At 40.6% G+C, this 20,853-nt stretch overlaps 2 protein-coding genes and 1 long non-coding RNA gene across 21 annotated transcripts; 1 reads left to right on the forward strand and 2 right to left on the reverse strand.

Moving 5' to 3' along the window:
• Window positions 1-2,392: 2,392 nt before the first annotated feature.
• On the reverse strand, window positions 2,393-7,859 carry LOC116915696. 16 transcript variants are annotated; one of them, XR_006643702.1, is made up of 15 exons: window positions 7,530-7,859; window positions 7,383-7,461; window positions 6,947-7,310; window positions 6,794-6,883; window positions 6,557-6,701; window positions 6,235-6,488; window positions 5,729-6,107; window positions 4,477-5,660; window positions 3,702-3,877; window positions 3,517-3,637; window positions 3,119-3,450; window positions 2,987-3,058; window positions 2,865-2,927; window positions 2,723-2,803; window positions 2,393-2,627 (listed from the first exon to the last, which is right to left on the reverse strand). It is a non-coding gene; the product is annotated as an uncharacterized LOC116915696 (long non-coding RNA). The 16 variants fall into 16 exon arrangements; XR_006643700.1 differs by having other exon boundaries at window positions 6,235-6,514; window positions 6,600-6,701; window positions 7,530-7,857; XR_006643701.1 differs by having other exon boundaries at window positions 3,119-3,192; window positions 3,301-3,450; window positions 6,235-6,514; window positions 6,600-6,883; window positions 7,530-7,855.
• Window positions 7,860-8,983: 1,124 nt separating this feature from the next.
• Window positions 8,984-12,171, forward strand: LOC116915615 (zinc finger protein 431). The gene is given in 9 exon segments (XM_032920728.2): window positions 8,984-9,227; window positions 9,281-10,282; window positions 10,340-10,534; window positions 10,601-10,881; window positions 10,934-11,108; window positions 11,111-11,394; window positions 11,457-11,549; window positions 11,622-11,721; window positions 11,780-12,171. Coding segments are annotated over 8 exon segments (2,244 nt in total). The 5' UTR covers window positions 8,984-9,227; window positions 9,281-9,303; the 3' UTR covers window positions 11,917-12,171.
• A 2-nt stretch (window positions 12,172-12,173) lies between these two features.
• On the reverse strand, window positions 12,174-20,827 carry LOC116915614 (kazrin). Of its 4 annotated transcripts, none has more exons than XM_045169980.1 (13): window positions 19,569-20,827; window positions 18,569-18,744; window positions 17,794-17,921; window positions 16,200-16,379; window positions 15,812-16,097; window positions 15,243-15,323; window positions 15,042-15,126; window positions 14,788-14,951; window positions 13,724-14,136; window positions 13,371-13,653; window positions 13,150-13,294; window positions 12,853-13,063; window positions 12,174-12,786 (listed from the first exon to the last, which is right to left on the reverse strand). In XM_045169980.1, exons 2-13 carry the CDS (start codon window positions 18,732-18,734, stop codon window positions 12,508-12,510), a joined length of 2,421 nt encoding a protein of 806 aa, XP_045025915.1. In that variant the 5' UTR covers window positions 18,735-18,744; window positions 19,569-20,827; the 3' UTR covers window positions 12,174-12,507. The 4 variants fall into 4 exon arrangements, with proteins under 4 accessions (XP_045025915.1, XP_045025913.1, XP_045025914.1 ...); XM_045169978.1 differs by having other exon boundaries at window positions 15,243-15,329; XM_045169979.1 differs by lacking the exon at window positions 19,569-20,827 and adding an exon at window positions 18,827-18,938 and having other exon boundaries at window positions 15,243-15,329.
• Window positions 20,828-20,853: the final 26 nt, after the last annotated feature.

Raw genomic sequence — 20,853 nt, forward strand, 5'->3', positions numbered from 1 at the left:
GAGTTCCGGATCCTTTTACTATCGCACATGTTATGGTATTTTTACAAAAATCATTGAAGTGATTATTTGGAACCCCTTGTTTTCTTTGGCCCCGTTTCCCCATTGACTTATATTATTTTCTTTAACCCTTTAGTGCGTGTAAAACTAAAGGCTAAAAGAAGAAGAATGATTCAAAAACTGTGGGAGAGAATCATAAAAGAATTATACTCGTTTAGGTAATCCTTTCGGATTCGATTCCGCCGTTTGTGCTGCCCTTTTCCATAAAGCACTTCTACAGAGTGACGACTTGTCGCGAGTGCATGACATCCATATCAATAACGGTTTCCTGCGTAAAGACGAATCCGAGCAAGTCGTCACTAGTTTACAGCAACTCGGGCTCAATCTTCGGGTAATTTGAGATACTTTTCTGGACCTTTCAGAATCTTATAATTGGCCAGAGTTTGATACGAGATTAATTGATACGAGATTAATTGATACGTCGTCCTGTCACATCTCAAATTCTATGGTTTATAATTCTTTTTCTTTAACAAAGCTATTTTTCCAGACAATGGCTTCTCATTTCTATTGCTATACCAGCGATCAGATTTGATGTTTCGAATTGTTTTGGGTTGCTAAAGCAAGATTGACTTTCTACGATGCCCCCACCAACGTGCATGGTCGCCAAACTTTGTCGTTGTGTCGGACTGTAAACCCAGAAGAAAAACGTCGAATTATTGGCGATATGTTTGTCAAAGTGATAGATAGAACGGCTAACGATTTAAATGTCACTTGGGATAATCTACTTCTCGGAAAAGGTATCAAACTTCTCTTTTTTGTTGTTGCATGCATTATATCGCCTAATATCATCTAATATCGCTGCATAGCTTTTATTAACAATAGTTTACTTTTATAACTATCAAAATCTTGAAAAAAATGAGGAAATAGAAAAATTATAAATTTTTTATATCGTGACGAAACCGGCTGCCATAACAGCTGATATTTCCCGTATATTTTTCAAGACATCTAGGGGAAAAATAACTAACTCCGTAGAATTTTTATGGGTATGTCAGCTGTCCCGTCAGCTGTTCCATTTCGCGTGGCTTCCGTCACAGGGTGGCTGCTGAAACGAACGTCTCTTCTTGAAATTTTACCACTGATTCCGTGTATTTTGAGTTACATCTTGTGAACTCAATCAATGCAGAGTTGTTCAAGGTATTATGGCAAAAATTCATGTCAAAGTATTTTTAAAGGAGGAACATGGCTTGGCTTTGCTAGCACGTTTTTCATCTCCGTTAGTCTGATATACCCATTTTGTTTTAAAGGTAATAGGTAAAAAGAGTAATTCTTTATAATCTTTTTCTCTATCCAAATCTCTTAGATTCTTGGAGGTGTCATCAGGTGATGTTAGAATTGATTGGTAATAGTTTAAGTTTTTTAAATCATGCTTTCAGGTCTTTGAGATGTACCTGATGTACTGTGGTGGCCGCAAAATCATTCAATGACTTGGTTTTTCTATAGTGGTTAACAGTTTTAATTTGCAGAGATCCTGGAGGCACCTGGTGTGTTTCATTGGTGTTGGAGTCACTCGGTGACAGAAGGGAATGCCACCAATGTTATGTTGTCAGTGTAAATAAACCATATCCAGTATCATTCTTGTGTTTGTTGAATTATTACCTCATTCAATGGAAACAAAGGAGTTAAAGAAGGTAATGGTTAACTCCTTTTGTGATGCCACCATGTGAAGTTAGTTTGTTTCAGTCATTTTTTCCCTTTTTTTTGTCAACTGATTGCACTTGAAGTCAAATGGAACAAAGAAAACAATTTATTCACTGATGTTTCACCGACTGTGAAATCTATTGAAATAGGTTGGGAAAACAAATAATCTAAGTTTATCTTTGATTTGCATAAATTCGAATAAGGTAAAATGAAATAAACACAAAGAATGAATTAAAATCGAAATTTTTTTTTATTGTCCCACCTCCTCCCAACAATTCCACCACTATTTTACATAACAATAAATTACACAAACATACATACACTTAACTAAGTTAACCCGTTGGCTGCCAGGCCACGCAACCCGTAGGTTGCTTAAATTACAGTAACTAAGCATCGCGTCTTAAGGATCGCGAACAAGGTGGGACTTGTCCGAAGACAAGTCCGGGCTGACACGGTGACGGAATCCATTACAGGGAATGCACACCCTCAGGAATCCGCCACCGCACCGACAAAGAGAAGTCCCTACTGGTGCATTGCCTAAGGCGCCTTGCGGCGAAGGCCATTGCGGCCGGTCCCTACAAGCTACAAAAAAAATGGGACGCAAACGGGGTGGCAGCCAACGGGTTAACTTAAACACAACAATGCAAAATAAAACAATACCAGGACGACGATCCACGGTGAACTCCCTACTTGAAGTGCGAAGAAAAAGACGGCGATGAAACAAAGGCGAAGACGACGAGACGGAGATGAAGGCGAAGACGGCCAAGACGACGAGATGAAGATGAAGGCGAAGACGGCCAAGACGACGAGACGGAGATGAAGGCGAAGACGGCCAAGACGACGAGACGGAAATGAAGGCGAAGACGTCAACGAAGACAGCGATGAGGTGAAGTCGTAGACAACAACGATAGGAAGACGAAGAAAATGTAGTTCTAAATAGATTAAATGAGGCAAAAAAATAAGTAAGTGTTTTAGAGCGGAAAATAGCATTTGTCTGATAAAACGATGAAAAAGAGAAAGAACTTACGCGTGTGGTCCACTGGGGACGAAAATACCGAAATTGTCAAAACGGCAGTGTCGTACCGAAGGAAGATGAATTTTTGCAGTCCTACCACAGAAGTTTTTTGTTACAATACAACAATGCTCCATAATATAGAAACTGAAAATACCAAAAAATGGAGATGTTGTTAAAGCCTCTACATGTGAGCTGTGTTAACAATAAAGATTTCCGTCTATACAACAAAGATTTATTAAAAATGAGAAATCCAGATAATCCACCAAATTAAAATACCATGGACAGGCAATGATGATGAATCTGATTCAATGTTGGCATTCAGCAGATTAAGAAGAGAGGAAGAGAAGCCTGTGTAGAGAAAATTGTTACAGATGTGTGTAGTGGAAGATAAGTTATGTTCTGAAATACCACATTGAAGAGCTGAAGGGTTTGGATGATGGTTGGCTAATCAGAGAAACTTGGAAATCTGGATACCTGGGATGCTGAGGGTGGATGGTTAGCAACACAAATTAGATGAAGACTCTGTCGTTGACTGACGAGAGAACACATCACTAAGCTTAAACAAAAGGCTTGAGGTAGATTAGCAGTACTTGATCTGGATGGTGATCTTTATGTAAGCAATAGTGGCCTACTCAAAGTGTCAGGATCTCTTGTGGTACATTGATAGCAGGAATGCAGGCTGCTGGTTCAGCAGCTGGCATAGCTGACAAGGCGAAACACCAACACAGACAAAAAGCAATCTATTTCAAGGGTTTCCTGTTCAATATATACCCAACGATAGTAATACTGAATAGATAACAACATACCGTAAATTTTTTGACGAAAAACTTTTGAAACACATAACAGCGTAACGTAACAAACACCCAATTAACTTGTCACTCATTATCTTCGTCATAAACGCACAAAAACGCCATCTAGAGTTTCCGCCTAGAACCAAAAAATATATTTTATTTTGAATGTTGAAATAAGTACAATACTTGCTTTAGAGTACTTGAATTTTGCTAATCTCTGATAGCTGAATTCCAATTTTAGGCATTACATCCTAGAAAATAGACTAATAGTTGCAGCACGAAACGGCTAAACATTTGTAGGTAAAACTGTCGTAGCTCGTAGGATCAGCCTGTAGTGTTGAAAGCAAGAAAAACACAGAATAATAGCTACCACACCCTAACGAATGCGAGAAAAGTTTTTGAAATTGTTAGAACATTACAGCTCATTTTTTACTTTTTGTAGATTGTCACGGAAATTTTCCGGATGTAACCGGAAGTAGCCAATATCTCCGGAAATAATGATCCCATAACAAAACGAGTAGGATTTTCGTGATCCTTATTAAATTTGGAATGGGAATGACTTGTTTTTTTGCCAAAAGTCGGATTTGACAAAAATCGGGATTTTTCATGAACGTTCAGGAAATTTTGCGATTTTTGACGATTTTGGGGTATTTTGAGTTGATACCTGGAGTCAACCCCAAATTTGACGGGGATCACGAAAATGTGAATCTTTTATCTGACAGACCAACAAATAAGGAGTTATTTGGTATTTTAGAACCGGAAGTAAAACCGAAAGTTGAAATTCGGGAAATCTAAAAAATGAACTTTGTTCTCCTTCAAATGGTTAACAAGATTTTGATGGTTGTAAAAGTAAACTACTGTTAATATAAGTTATGCGGTGTTTTAAAAGTTCTAAAAGTACAATTTCAGTTCTGACACCTAAACAGACTTGAAGCGAAAAATCATACATTTAACACGATTAAACCACTTACTTACTTGGTATTTAGTGAAAACCTGCAACCAAAATATGACAGTACTTGTCAAAACAATGTTTTGGGTTCTACTAGTATCTGGCTGGATGCAGCTAGACTACGCAAGGCCCTTTCAATGGTTCGTCTGCTCCCGAGCTGCCCAGTATGCGTGAATGAAAATGCCACGAGGAATTACAGTTTTATACTTTTATTACCCTCCACTTATCCATATATTGGTATTCTTCATGGATTATTCAAAAAGTATCTGCAATCAATCCCCTGAAAAGTCAAGAACACCTCTGGGTTTTAAGAATAAAGATTTGGTGCCATTGCTAAACGCCAACTGCCAGTTCCAAGCACTGGCAAAGCAAAGGAAAGAGTCCAATCTTAAAACCGTCATCTGACGCTTCAATAAACAGTACCTTTTCCGCTTACCAAAAAGACGTCATAGCTGTTATTAACTTTTAGAAGCCTACGAACCCTTTCCTGCAGTCATACTTTATGGTACCACCCTTAATATATCTTAACAATTTGCGAACATATACCATATTTTCTGAATATTCCATTTCAAGAAATGGTATAACGCCTCAAATAGTCTTCGGAGAGCAACAACAACCCAACTAGCTGCATATTAAGAATGTTTAATTTGTTCGACGAAAACCAAATGCACCCATTATTTCCGACAAAGGTGCATGTATATTAAGGAATACTCAACAAGTCATCAGGTGAATTTTTCCTAAGAACCGAATTTAAGAGAGTTTCACGAGACGACAAAGCTGATTAATTTTTCAATTTTAGAAGTCTATACTGAATCCACTTTTATAATATAACCCATCTAAATCTGGTCAGTGATACAATTCCGCATCCGTGTTCTGTAAATAGTGGTGGAGATCATTTACCTGAGCAACGTTCGTAAATCAAATCATTCCCACTCCGTTGTCGAGGTTGGTTTCGCCGTCAGATCATACAAGACCCTGAAAATTCCTGGAACAGCTAAGACGGCATGATCGCCAAAATGTTAGTCGTTAAGTAGGTAGGTGTAGCGTCTGTCACCCATTCACGCACAGCATTTCCGAATAAGTAGCAAACACGATTGACATTATGGCACACACGCTGTATTAGCGGGCGTAGGTGGTTAGACCATTCCAGTTTGGTGTGTCTGATCAGAGCTCAGTTCTACGCACAATAGCTATAAGTTCGGCAATCTCCCTGCAAGGAAGAGAACCATCTTTATAAACTTCCGCCAACAAAACGTCTAAATTGCGAAGCTCTTGTACCTTAACACCAACAATGCGAATAGGCAGTAGCGTGGCAACATACTGGTTGCGTCTGGACCGTTCCTCTAGAACATGACGCTCTTCTTCCGACGTCGCGATTTCAATCCGATTGAGCAAAACGTAAATAAGTAGATTATCCCAAGTGACATTTAAATCGTTAGCCGTTCTATCTATCTCTTTGACAAACATATCGCCAATAATTCGACGTTTTTCTTCTGGGTTTACAGTCCGACACAACGACAAAGTTTGGCGACCATGCACGTTGGTGGGAGCATCGTAGAAAATCAATCTTGCTTTAGCAACCCAAAACAATTCGAAACATCAAATCTGATCGCTGGTATGGCAATAGAAATGAGAAGCCACTGTCTGGAAAAAAGCTCTGTTAAAGAAAAAGAATTATAAACCATAGAATTTGACATGTGACTGTACGACGTATCAATTAATCTCGTATCAAACTTTGGCCAATTATAAGATTCTGAAAGGTCCAGAAAAGTATCTCAAATTACCCGAAGATTGAGCCCGAGTTGCTGTAAACTAGTGACGACTTGCTCGGATTCGTCTTTACGCAGGAAACCGTTATCGATATGGATGTCATGCACTCGCGACGAGTCGTCACTCTGTAGAAGTGCTTTATGGAAAAGGGCAGCACAAACGGCGGAATCGACTCCGCCGTTTACCAGCATGACCACAATCTTATCACGTCTGACTATGCGCCGGGTGTAATCGTTACACTGCTGCTCGCGTTTCTCCAATGTGAAACCTCCTTGCAATCCACAAATGTATAACCTAAAGTAATAGGTCATGTGTGGTTTCATTTTACCAATTTACCATCAGGGTGGGCTGACTACTTGAAATTGTGTTGACAACGTACGATTAAGTATCCAGGATTCAACTGGGTTGGTCATTGGCTCGTCAGTTAAGCAAGCAATTCAGGTTTCATCGTCGTACAACTTTCTCGGACGCGGACAATAATCTTTGGAAGGGTGGAAATTTCGGACGCACAGGGAACAAATTGGTGAACCAGAATAGACTCTACGTTTCATGTTGATGATAGATTTCACGTACGTTATTTGTGACCTGAACAGACGAGAATGTTCCACTACAACTATGAGCACACCAGAATTCCAAAGATGAGTGTGGAATAAAATGTTGATCCTAAATAGGCCAATAGACACAATATACCAGTTGAAATATTAACAATTATTATACGATTCTTACCAATCCTTGCTCTTTTGCCATCTCAACCAACAATTGACAAATCACATCCCAAATTGAAGCTTCACCTCCACACAACAATTTATTCCAACACCTGTAAAAATAAACCATAATAATAAAAAAACAAAATTGTTCGTACTGTTGAAGGTATAACATAGCCAAACATTTTCAGTTGGGAAGTATGTAAGTTACACTACACAGTCAAAGCGGACCATGTGATTGCTGGACCCTATTGGCTGACGCAGGCCAGAAGCTTGTATGAAATACAATTATAAAAATTTAAACATTCAAAATGCAAAAGCATCATTTGTTTGTCACAGTCACATGTGACTCATTCCATGGTTGGACATTGTTGAATGACACTATACTGTATGAACAATACAAAATCAAATTACAATTGAACATGTTAAACAAAAACAAGAAAACTTCTGACTTTTACCTGTATGGCTATGTTCTGCAATTTCCTCTCGAGGAACCCAAGCACTAACACTGTGCACACGTATCTTCAACTGGCGAGTCTAAGAACAAAATGAGAAATAATTCCATAACTAATTGCCTTACATACCTTTATTATCAATACGATTACCAACGAGCCCTCCAAGGTGTGCAACGCTCATCGAAATTCACACACGCATATACTTCTAATGAGCGACGCCATTAACTGTACAATGGCGATCGAAATCGACCTAACAAAAGTAACAATCGATCAACAATGGTTAGGTAGACTCCTCCTCCCTTGAAAGCGTCATCTATTCAAATCCCTCCTTCAAGTCAGATTTTTACCACTAGATGGCTATGCAAGTTATCTATGTATTTGCAAAATAAACGGACAACCATCGAAAAAAATTTGACTAAACAAATGAGTTTTTGTTTGTTTTCTGAGTGAAGTGAAACAACACACTCGCAAGAGGCGCTCCCACCGGGCGGAAAATTACTCTTTCACCCCGACCGCCCCGACCCAAAACCCCCTTTTTTTTGTATAGTAATCCCCGCAAGAGGGTACCGGTACCCCTTTTCTGAGAGGGAAAATAGCCATAGTGGAGCAACCAGGGGTCTATGACTCTGATCTAAAAATCCCTAGATAAGATTTCTCCCTAGATCGATGTTGCCATATTTCCTCTTTTACCCCTTTTCCATGCATAAAAAAAGGCTCCGCCCCGATACAAATATTGGTTGGCCTTGACCAGCTTACTAATGGAAGGTACTGGCGCGACACACATTAAATGTGTAGATCTTTTCACCATCGTGTCAGTTTTTAAGCTGGTCACGGTCACCACTTTAAAAATTTGTTTTTTTGCGTAGATCAGAGTCATAGATCCCTGGTTGCTCCACTATGGCAATTTTGTATTTTGCATTTTCCCTCTCAGAAAAGGGGTACCCTCCTGCGAGGAACACTATAGGAAAACACGAGATTTCAGGGCGGAGATTTTTCGCCTATTGAGAGCGCCGTCTGGCTACAAATCAGTCTCTGCGTCGAATGAACACCAACACACCTGCAATAGGCGCTCTTGTCGGGTGGAAATGATGTTCCCAGCAAAAGGCTACCCCATTTCTGAGAGGGAAAACACAAAATAGCCATAGTGGCCTATGTTTCAGCATAGATAATCGCAAAAACCCTAGAAAATCCCTAGATTCCCAATAAAGACGATATTTCTAGAAAGTCTCTAGCACCCTAGATGGCAATTTCAAACTCTCAATTACCCTAGAAAAGGGTAATTGAAGTGGAACCCTAGAAGTGGAAGCGCTGCCTCCATTACGTGGACGAAAAAAAAATGCCCCCCCATCAGAGGCTCAATTGCGGCAACGTCATCTATTGGCAAAATACCTTTCTAGATTGAATGGAAAAGCACACGCAAAATAATGTCGATTGCTAATTGAACGAAATAATTCGTAGATTTTTTCAAAATAAAAAAAGAATACTCTTAATTTTTATAAAGACCAGAAGCTGGTTTCATTCATCATGGTTTCACAAAAACTTCTCATCCCATTATTCCCACGCATTAGACTCTCCTGCTCCACCAATCTCTCCACTAAATAGGTGGTTGGGGTGAGCTTGTATTGTTTGGTTGTTAAATGTTCGGACGTTTCGGACATACAGCCGACATATTACTACTCAACTGATTTTTAATAATATCCAGGCGAACTGGAGCCTTTTTTTTTTTTTTGGTTTTGAATCGAGACAGGGAAGTTGTTGAAATAGATGTAGTCTGTTTTTCCACTACTTTTTTAGTTTTGTTATTTTTAGTTTTCGTTGTACTTCATTGAGTTACAGATTTATCAACAGGTGGGTCCCTCCCTATCAATAGTGTTTTGTGGTATTGTTCATCCTTATTTCAGTTTTTCTGTTGTGCAGTTTAGAAATGGAGCCAAGGAGAACTAGGAGCTCCATTATTCATCTGCCTTTAAGGTCTCGTGTAACTACTAGGATGGTGAAATCTACATGTGTTCCTTCACACGAATTGGCTAAATTAAAGGCTTCAAAACCAATGTTGGTGATTCCGCAACCTGTATTAAGGATTCACAAGTGCCTTGATGAAAATGTCAGAATGGCTCAAATTGAGTCTAATGCCTATATTGCATTGGGAATTAAAGAAGAGCCAATCGATGAAGAATATGATGCTGAAGGAAGACATTATGAAGATGTGAATTTTTCCACATTAGAGAGCTTTAATACTGAAAAGTCTTTTGCTGAAGATAATCAGTTGGAAGAAACTGAGTTTGAAGGAATGAGAGCCACAAGAGCCTCAAAAAGAAGAAGATTGGAAGGTGTAATTGGAAACAATGAAGATGACAACAATAACAGAAACAAGAAAAATAATAGAAGAAAAACAGTGAAAGGAAAAAAAGGTGAAGAAAACCCAGAGTTCCGTCCAATTGTATTGAACGTTCGGTCGCTAGCACCTACTGAACCAAGTTCTGAGCCTTCCGGTTATACAAATCCATCAAGTTTTTTATTGGTGCAATCTAAAGAATCTGTTGCCGAAGCTATTGAAGGCAATAATAATATCGAGAAAGAAATCTTCACGTCTTCCAAAAATGATGAACAAAACAAACTGAAGGAAAACCATGAGGATGTTCCCGCGCTACCAGAAAACTGGTCATCGTCTGAAATTTTAGTTATCAATGATAGCGATGGCATGAAAACCCTATTAGATGTTATTGAAAAATCTGTTAAAGTGTCTTCTAACGATTCTACTCCTGAACGTGAAACTGTGTCCTCACCGGTCTTACCCGAAGATGCATTGAATGAAACAGAGAACGATTTGTCTTTGTCGACAATTGTTGAAGAGGAAGAATTGACTTCGTCATCTGAAGAGGAATCTGAGACAGAAAATACTCGTAAGATTTCATTTACTGAATTTTGGTCACGATCTTAATGACTGTTTTTATTTATAGCTAAGCTGTGGGTCCTTAAGGAAGAAGAAAGGCGTACCTTGACTTGCAGCGTCTGTAAAAAAAAGTGTTCCCGCACTTCGATATTGACAGCCCACAAGAAGAAGCATTTCGATACCAACACTTACTTTTGTACGCATTGCAACAAAACTTTCAGTAGCGAGAGTAGCTACAAGCACCATATCGCGTACTCCGGATGTGAGTATAATTACAGTTATTCCTTCATTCAGTTATAATCATGCATAATTTGTTTCCTGGCTTTAGTGGCACCATTCAAGTGCGATCAGTGTCACAAGAGCTATTATACAGAACAGAAGGCTGAGGCTCATCGCGCTCAGTGTCAAGGTAAAAACACAGAACGCAAATTTCATTGTGAGGAATGTGGAAGATCTTACGTGATGCTGTGCAGCCTAAGGACTCACATCCGCGAACGTCACTCGGACTTTAAACCGGTCAAAAACTTGTGTTGCGAAATATGTGGCAAGCGATTTCGTCACAAGAAATATCTCGAGTTGCATATGTACAGCCATAGCTCTGAGAAGAAGGTATAATCTATAAAACCGTTTAGAAAGATTGGCATTAACTATTTTCGTGCAGTTCGAATGCGATGTATGCCATCGAAAGTACAAATCGAGCGATATACTGCGTCATCATGTACGTATGGTGCATAAAAACCTACCCCGAGTAACATGTGACATTTGTCACAAGGAGGTGAGCCGCGTTTCACTCAAGGCCCACATTAATCGGCATCGAGAGAAGAAGGAAGAAGAAGAAAAAGTGCTCGCCATCTACTCAGCCTTAGCCTTACGGCCGATGGCAATGCACCCTCTTGTCGGGTGTGTGCCAAGTACTTTGAAAGTGAAAAACTTCTCGAGATGCACGCCTGCGAAGGGCAGAAGGCTGGTACTTCTTTTCCATGTCACCACTGTAGCGAATCATTTCCTTCGGCTACAGAACTGGTAGGACACAGCTGCAAAGGGCTTGATAATTCAAAGTCGAGAAATACCGCAAAAATCTACAAGTGTATTTTCTGCAATCGGGAGTACGGGTGTCATACGGTAATTTAGTCACGTAATTTACAAAGGCTATTGTATTCACTTTTTAACATTGACAATGATAGCCATGGCTGTATCACGTGCGTCATCACACGAACGACAAGCCTTATCCTTGCCCAGAATGCGATAAATCCTTTCGTCTAAAACAGGGATTGAAGGTAATGCACAGGAAGAAGCCTTTTGGGGCTTCTTTTTTTTTTCATATCAACCCTTTTTTTTAATATCTGTAGGTGCACATGAGGAACCATACGGGCGAAAAGCCTTTCAAGTGTGATCAATGCCCGGCTGCTTTCAAACAGAAACCGTTCTTGTTGGATCACATGAACACTCGTAAGATGTACATTTTGTTGTTGTTTCGAATTAGCATTTCACCGTTTTCTATCCACAGATACAGGGAACAAACCGTATCAATGCCAAAAGTGCCTTGCCCGCTTTTCTGTACGCTCTGCCTTGTCTACCCATAAACGAATTCATCGTCGAGAAATGAAGCGCAATTCCGAACTTGAAGCGGCTTCTTCATCCTAAATTCCAGGCATTCATTCCGATTACGCATTTACTTACGGGACCAATTCTCTTCCGTTGTTTGAGATTTACAAAATGACTTATTATTAATGCTTAACAAGTTTCTTGTTCTACATATTGAGTGCCTTTGTCGATCTACCTTTTTTGGTAGATCATCATTTTACCTTTTACTTCCACCACCCGCACAATTGTTAGTTTTAGCCTCTTCACAATCGGATATTTTCGTAGGTTTGTATAATAAACCATTAGGACGCCTCAGATTTTGTCGAATAATTCAATGCGTTTATTCGTATAGTATAATTTGTATAACTGGCAATCGTCGCGATCTGACTAATTAATGACGCGCCGAATAACTACATATTATTCACAATTTCACACCCACAATAAAGAACAAATAATGTACATGAAATATCATCACAACAATCACCGATCCAATGTCCAGGATATATCGTAAGAGAATTCTTTAAATTACTAACAACTGAGCTATAGATATGAGAAACAAAAAAATGTACCGTAGAAAATTCTGTGCTAACAAAAATACTAAATTGTTGTAAACAACTGGCTTTGATTGCTGCCAGGAATAATAGAAATAATTTATACTCTAGTCACCGTTATTTTCTCGATATCACTGTTAGACTTGACGCGTCGGTGCTTGTCCGCTTGCGAAGTTTTGAGCGTCCAATCTCTGGCGTCGGAGTAAATTGAAGATGAGCTAGCCGACGCTGGAGCTCCTATAGTGTCTGAACTATTGGCTATCAAGGCGTCACAATCATCCGCCGTTGTTATGTTCCCATTTGCTGAGGCCGTTGTCGCAGCCGCTGCTACAGCTCGATCTTGCTTAATCTTTCGACCGAATGCCCTGCTTAATGATGCCTACAGAAAGGAAAGATATTTGACTAAAGTCCAATGTTTGACAGATAAAGAAATCATCATTCTTACGTGAAAGCTCGCTTTAACGTTAGATTTGATGCCAAACATGCTGTTATTTTCCGTCGAGCGGCCGTAAATATCTTCCTGATTAGGGTCACTTGACACCAATCCCGTGGTGAAAGAGCGTGACAAATTTCGACCCAAACTAGCATTACCGTCCATTTTTTCCACTCGTTTCCGTTCACTTCGCGCTTGTCGACTACGTTGTTCGTATCTTGCTCTGATGGGTCATAAATCATGAAATTTTATCACCCAGAACCAAATTAGGAAAAAACAAAACAAAAATTTCAGTTTCCCACTATTTACCGGGTTATTTGGACGAGTGATTCCAGTTCAGTAGCTAAATGGCGACGTATTATGTTCTTTGACGCGGGAATACCCATAGCTGTCGCCATGACGTCAGCGTTGAAAGTTGGATCCAGAACGACCAGAGCGCCGTGAATACCACTCTCTGTTATAAGAGAAACGACGCACAAAACTTAGGAAAGGCGTAGCATGAAGCTGAACGAAAAATTGATACAAAATACCTCTGAGATTGTCGGCATACTCCGCCAGGTCAATTCCTCTTGCCCAGGTGATAAAGCGCTGATTGGTCCATACCAGGGGATCACAGTCAATGACATCGCATTGTTTCCGTCTCTCGTTAATTGCTTGTCGGTCGTATTTGATCATCCGGAGGAAAGTAATGCCCTGCACTATGGATGTTTGATGAGCTTTTCGTGTTACACCCAAATGCTTCTCCAATTCACGTTTGGTCAAATTGTCCAGTAGTCGAGCGTCCATCAGGCAGGTACGAAACGTGTCAGCGTACTGTGTGTTTCGGATCCAAACAACTCTCTATTAATGACCTATCATTAACCTTGATAATTTCACACGTTACCTGGGTCAGCCCTATGTCGGTTAGCCACTCATTGGCTACCCAAGAATTTCCCAGTGTTGACAACAGCGGGTAACGGACCGGTTGTCCAGGCCGTCGCTCTTCGATCGCTAGTCGAACTTTTTTCCGATGCATGGCGTGATTGAGTCCCAGACCGGCTTCGATTTCTGCGTCTGACAACTCAAGTAAAACCCTGCCACTTTTGATGTTTTCAGCACAAGCGGGCAGATAACGGCCCATGCCCATGCCAAATTCTAACCAGGCCAAGACATGTCCAGCTTTCCAACGTTCAACAGCCCAACACTGGGCTTCGTCCCAGAATCGAAACCGGTCAGCCACAGTCTCTTCAGTCAATGGGGTGGTGCATAATGAACTTCGTGGCGACCAACTTCGCCTTGAATCCCGTTGAGGAGGACCTTATTTCAAAATCAACCACAATGTCAGTCAAAGTTTGTTGGATAAATCAACAATCGAGTGATTCAGCTGTCCTAAATATCTAAAGAATTCGGAAGTGTCTAAGTAGGGCGTTGCGACAGTTCAAGGGTCAGCGCAGACAATCATGGAACATACATTTTAAAGGAGTATCACTTTGCTTTGCTTTTTTAAGGGCGTAATTGAAACTCGGAAGAAAAATTACACCGCAACGGTTGCGGATTCACCAATACTTTATGACATTATAAAAAGCTACTCGACCTAAATGAACTTCCTGGCAACACGAATTCGGACACTTGAGCACGGCTATCTCTTTTTGAAAGGCGAGAGTCTGAAATTCAAATGTCAAATATTCCTAATAGGGAGGGAGCGTAGTTGACGCAACTATCGTCTGCGCGTGTTTCAAGACCACACTCGCAGCCAGTGCTACAATTGGGCGGTAGCGGTTAGTGAGCAGATCACGCAACATCTCCCAAGCGAGAAAGAGCAGGTGATTTTGACACTTGGACATGCACGTTCACAGTCACGCTACGTAGGCAAAAAGTGCTGGGTTGAACACCGGATTTAATAATGGACATCTTTTATGTAATTGATTTTCTTAGAAATAGCGATGATTGAAAAGTGCACCATGTTACCTTCATAGATGGAGAGATCGAGCGTTTTTCGTTGCTTGCTGGCACGAGAAAAGACACGAGAAATGCTGCCCCACGTTCCGCTGTTGCGCGACATCGATTTGTTCAAAATTAATTTGTTTGTCGTTTTACTTCCAAAACTGGCCAAACTCAGCTGGTCGGTCGACCTTGTTTGTTTTTGTTATCGAATTGGTAGAATAAAATGCATTTTTAAAAAGACGAGCTTTGTCAGCATAACTAAACAGGATCCTACATACTTCCAACCAGAATCAGATGCCAAGGACTGGCCTGTCATCTCGTCAAGTTTCCTAACGTCACCGGAATCCATCGTGGCTGCCGACACTGTGACAATTTACATAAAAGAACAAGTTTAAAAACGAGTAAACAAAAAATATCATTTTAAAAGACAGGGGAATACTCTTCGGCCATTCAAAAGTAGTTGAAAAATTAAAACTTACGCAAACTACCGGGCACGATGGAATTCATTGAAAGCGAATCAACGTCAGCCATCAGTTGATCGACTAAAGCTGCCGCTATTGCTGCGCCTTTGCACAATAACAAAATAACCATCAAAATGGAGAGGGCTAGCAAATTGCTCATTCTACTCTACAATTTCTCTGTTAAATTCGGAACAGAGATCCTTTTAAAAGCTACAGTATATTTAGCTACTAACATGCATTAGCCTATATGCATAAATGGCATTGAGTCCTTGTCAGCAGTCGCCTTCCTATATTGGATTTTGCACCATTCTCTTCCATTGCAAGCAAAAACTTTGATCAAACGCCAATCTTGACGTTAGATTACTCGGCAATTATTTTGCAATGGCCAATTCGCTCAACGTCACGTTCAAAAGCAATTCCAGACAGTGGAACTTGCCCAATCATGGATCGCCATGAATAGACACTTTAAAAAAGGGGGGTATGAAGTGTCGCTAAAATTACATTTTGAATGGCACTACCATAAAAAGTGGGACAAAACATTGTTGATGGCCTCGATCTCTGAATCGCTTTTAAAGGACAAATCATACCGTCATGATTATTGGGTGCGGTTATCGAGGACATGGCCGCAGTCGTTGCCTGCTGGCTTTCGTTGCTGCTGCTGTGATCGATCCGTGAATAAAGAGGCTCATCGCAAGCGTCCGAAACGACAGCAGCGCTGTCCATGGAACTGACGCTGGACCTCTTTTGTCTCGCCGTAGTGGCTGTGGATTGGCGGGGTTGTTGCTGGTTGCTGCTGGGCGCCGTGATTGCTATCGTTGGTGAAATCCGCTGGTTGGCCATCTGCTGTTGCTGCCGGCTCAACTGCATGCGGACCTGGCGATTATTTCCAGCGATAAATTTAGGATTTCTCTTAACGTCTCGATGCGTCATTGATTTGCCTATAAATTGTATTGTTTTCTCTTTTTTTTTTTTTACCTGAGCAAGTTCTTCTTGAAGTTGTTCGATTTTGGCGTCGCGGGCCGTCAATTGAGTTGTCACGGTGAGACAACGTTCGGCTTCGTCTCGTGCGTGCCGCAGTATCGTCCATTTTTCTCGTTCTGCTTCGTTACGTTCTTGTATTAATTGACGCAGCGCAGCTTCACTTTCCCGCATCCGCTAAAAAACACATCATCGTTTTATTACTCTTTTCTCCGAACTCTTGAAAAGGAATTGTAAATCACAGGAAGATTTCATCATGTTGCGAATGAAAGAATAAGGCGACAAGGCTTTAATTGAATCAACCCTTTCAAGGAAAAGAATTTAACGAAAAGGGATAAGTCTAGGACAAACACAAAAACACGTTTGGTGAAAAGATGAAAATAACGAGGCTACACAACATAGAAACACGGTTGTAGCCAATTATGCATATTTTATGCGAACAAGCGCAGGGCCTGCTGCTGTGGGGCCTCTCAATTTTTCAGCCTCTCTTTTCAAAAGTATTGATCTGTTTGCTGGGTGTAGATGGCGAAACCAAATCCAAATTCAATGGCAGCAGATTATTATCCGAGTGGTAATCAAGAAAGTCTTTGTCTTATCTTCTTCCTCCCGTTTTTGGAAATGATTGAAGACGGGCTTCAGCACTCCTTTCAGGCTTTTTTCACGTCTTTACGATCGCTTCTTTTTCGCCGTCGTTGACGAGCTGCATCCTTTCTATCGCTCTCCAAATGTCAAGAGCTTTCTTTCGTCTTTTCTCGAGTCGAACTATTGGATTTGAGAGAGCTTGTTCTTATACACATCTGTCTCACCAATATAGAGCTTCGTTCACACACGCAAGAAGAACGAATCGTAAAAAATAAATAAAAATAGAGTACACAGACTGAACGATACTTCTTATTTGTCCTGTTCTTTCACAATCCCCCAAATGGAATTCTTCCTTTTATAGGAAACTTTCCGAAAGAATGGGTTTTTGAAATCTATTTGTTGGTTGTGTTCGATCCTTCAACATCTCCTTTCATTATGCACAGTTCGATTGCACAACTGGCGAGTGACACAGTCGCTTACGTATTTGAGAATGGGAAACAAAATTTGTATTCCCTCGTCATCGATCTCGTTAGCACCAACTTAGAAGGTCAAAATATTTTTTTTTTCTTTCTAGAGCTTCAGCAATCGGCTTGAATGATAAAATTAACTTTAAAAGAGAAAACAAGAGATAATAACTAGGTTCGGGATCGCGCGCACAGGTGCCTACAGGTACACAAGAACGTGTTACACGCTTCATTAATGGGGCTTCTGAGGGTATATGCGGTACGTGAGTTGAAAGGTAGAGAGACCTCTCGACCGCATTACCCTCCGGAAAATGTGAAAATGAGAGAGTAAGGATATGCGGTGTAGCAGTCGAGGAAAGAGGGTTACAATCATGTAACTCTCCTTCCGGCAAACACCGACAATTTAATGACGAGAGATAGAGAAAGAAAGAAAAAAAAAATGCAGTTCTTGAAGAAAGACTGACTTTTTGACCTGCAATACGTTCCTTATCTACCTATACTTACTACGTTAATATGATTATTTTCGATATAAAACGTCAACTCACCTTTTCATAGGCGCGGATGAACTCTCTCAACTCTTTCTCTTTATCTTCTAGCGTAGCATAGAGTTGTTTCATTTGATTCAGCACGTCAAATTTCTCTGCTTTCAATCGTTTCCTGTCCGCTTTCAGAGCTGAAAAGCGCAATAACAACAAAAACACACAAATTGAAAAAAAGGGGGAAAAACAATATCCACAGAATCTATTAAAAACAAAAAGGGAACGAAAACATGTCTATCCAGTGGAAGAGGGCAGTCAAGAGAGATTCCAACAGTCTTTATCGATCCGCAAGAGTTTGCGCAGCGCGTTTCGAGGCTTGAGCAAACAAAAGGCGGGGGAACAACATTAGAACTTTGTCACGTGGCTGATTGTTTGCATCTGGCATGTGTATACATGTAGCCGAATTACATACCTGTTATACTTGTCTGAACGCACTTTATTTAGATAGCATCGAGACGAAAGAGCTCCTCCAAAGAGGAATTCGTTGGCGGACGAAATCTTTTGTCAAAAGGATTTTTTCCCCTCCTTTTTTTTTTTTTTAAGTTGGAGCTCGTCGAGAAAAAGAAAAAAAGACTCATGAATAGATTTCCGATGACGAGTAAATTTGGGCAATGGAGATTTTTACAAATTCACGACATTCACCGAGCACGCGGGCACGGAGAAAAATCGGCCGCTTTTCAAATCATCAAACGAGTCACGTTCAATGGAGTCGCTCATGTGATTTATCGAGTTGGAAAACATTGAGTTTAAATTTAAAAAAAAAAGAGCATTATACACAAACCTGAAAGAGCTTCGCGTGCGTGTTTCAATTCCGTTTCCAAGTTTTTGATATGTTGCTGAGTTGCTTTCACGTCGTCCGTTGCTTCACCTGACGTCCCATTGAACTTTTCTCCATTCGTTTTCGGCAACGAAGTCGTCCGTCCACCATCTCCATTGATGGTCGACATGTCGTCAAACCTGAAACAAAAGAAGACAAGAGACCCCACAAATAAGCAAACATGGACAAAAAACTCAATTCTATACAGGAAGAGTTTCATACTTGATCGAATTTCTCTGGCCACTTGATTGACACAATCTCAAATTACGACATCTGTTAGTCACTTATATTCCGTAAGGGGGGGAATGCGGCTGAGAAAAGCTTACCACTAACTGATCAACTTACTACCATAGCATTCGACTTCTTAATGTGGATAGTATTTTTCCGGTGTGTTATTTAAAGAGGGTTGCCTCTCTTTTGTGGGTCGTCTTACAATAGGTTAGACATGTGTGTATATTCACCAAAAGTCCGGATTACTGACCGAAACTCGAGATTAGGGTGGGAGGTAGGGTGGTGGGACGCACAACTTTGGTCGCGGGAAAATCTCCAGATCAATACCAGAAAAAGCACACCGTGATATTCCCTGACCATCACCTGGCAGCTCTTTAGCACACACAAAAGGTGCGAGGTGCGTAAGAATAGACCACATCGGCCATTTTCGAACGATGGCCTACGGCTAATCAAAAAGAGAGGGGGAAAAATGGAGGGCATTTCCTTGAGGGGGTGGAATGGGGGAGAAAAAGAAAAAGCGAAGGTTGTCTGATAACGCACCTTTGGTTTGGTAAAAGATAGGTAGAGACACCTTTTAAGAGAGGGAAAGCAATCTATTTGACTCAAAACAAAGAAAAAACAAAAGGTTTCTCTAAAACATATTAGCGGTAGGCTTTTGTACTTTATCGTTCGACAGTGAAAGACAGAGAGCGAGATGCTGAAGCATTCCAAAGATTTCACGTTGATAACTTACCTGTAGATCTGTAGGACCGTGAAGAATCAACCGCCGAAGGCTCCCCCCCTTCAACTGATTATTTCTTTTTTTCTCTCACACAAGCACTTTTTCTTCTCTTCAATTGAATGACTGCATTGAAGCGGATCCCACCACAAAATCAGATGATTATTCACGTGACACAATGCGAACTCGAGCGGAAAAAAAAACTTTTTTCTTCACACAGAAAAAATATTTTTTAAAACCGCAACGGAAAGAACTTTTTTCACCCAGTAAAAAAAAAAAAAACGTAACAAAATAACAGGAAAAAAAAAAAAGGCTGAAAAATAGGAAGGTGAACACGGTGCAGACACACACCAAGAGCCAAAAACAAACCGGCACCGAGCCCTACCGACTTCTATCGTCTACTGGTTTACTCCCTCCAGAGGGTTGGCCCATAGTATCTCACGTTCAGTCTGGTTCACAATGGCGACATTAGGCTTGTCGGAAAGTATACACTTATGGCTGCGTAAGTGCCAGCACTGGCCTTTGGTTCCACCAAAAGTCAAGCCCAATTTAAAGCGGTTTTTTCAGCGATCTGTCCGAGTGTTCTCGTCTCACGATGTGGAGCTAGGAAGGGGGGAGAGTCTTCCTAACTCCGCCGGCGTTTCTACTCACTATCCAATATTCCTTTTCTTTTTTTTTTTACATTTTTTTTCCTTTTTTTCTCTCGTCACAGAGACACACACCCAACTGTATTGATCGTTTTCATCATCCAACGTTACCAGACACTTTAAAGCGCGCGCGCTGATTCGTCACACAACTCCCGGGTGCTTCCTCGTCGATGAATACGCACGTACGAACTAGCAACTCGTTTACTTATTACTAAGATGAGTCATACGTAAGTTTCCCCGAACAATGGCATGGCAATTGTAAATAGATTACCATTCTTTCGTCTAAATGAAACAGGCTCAAAAGTTTTTGGATTTTCAATGTGAATATTTGAACTTCGAGAAACGGTTTAGTGCTAGGTCGTACAGTGCGTGAACAGCATGGTTTCGTGATCCATTAGAACACACAAAACTTTTTATTCTTCCGGTCTGAAAGTCTGTTTTTTTGGTCATAGCCACGTGAAAGAGATGTACACTCGCACACCAGGGTGACTTATGGCCAAATCTTTAAGGGGGGGAAATGAGAAAAAAATAAGCTCCATCAGTTTTGGCTGTGGTGCCAAATCGGTGCAATGTGAGTAAAAAAAGTAAGAAATAAAGAACAAAAAAAAGCGCGCGGGATGATGAGGACAAGACGGACATCCATCTTTCAGCAT

Source organism: Daphnia magna, linkage group LG2 (genome assembly GCF_020631705.1).
Source record: "Daphnia magna isolate NIES linkage group LG2, ASM2063170v1.1, whole genome shotgun sequence".
Lineage (NCBI taxonomy): Eukaryota > Metazoa > Arthropoda > Branchiopoda > Diplostraca > Daphniidae > Daphnia > Daphnia magna.

Coding starts and splice junctions, on each gene's coding strand:
- LOC116915614 (XM_045169978.1), bottom strand. CDS start 18,734: ATGTCGACCATCAATGGAGATGGTGGACGGACGACTTCGTTGCCGAAA. Junction 14,952..15,041: donor GCATCTGATTCTGGTTGGAA/GTATGTAGGATC, acceptor AAAACAAACAAG/GTCGACCGACCAGCTGAGTT. Junction 13,064..13,149: donor TCACTCGTCCAAATAACCCG/GTAAATAGTGGG, acceptor ATGACCCATCAG/AGCAAGATACGAACAACGTA.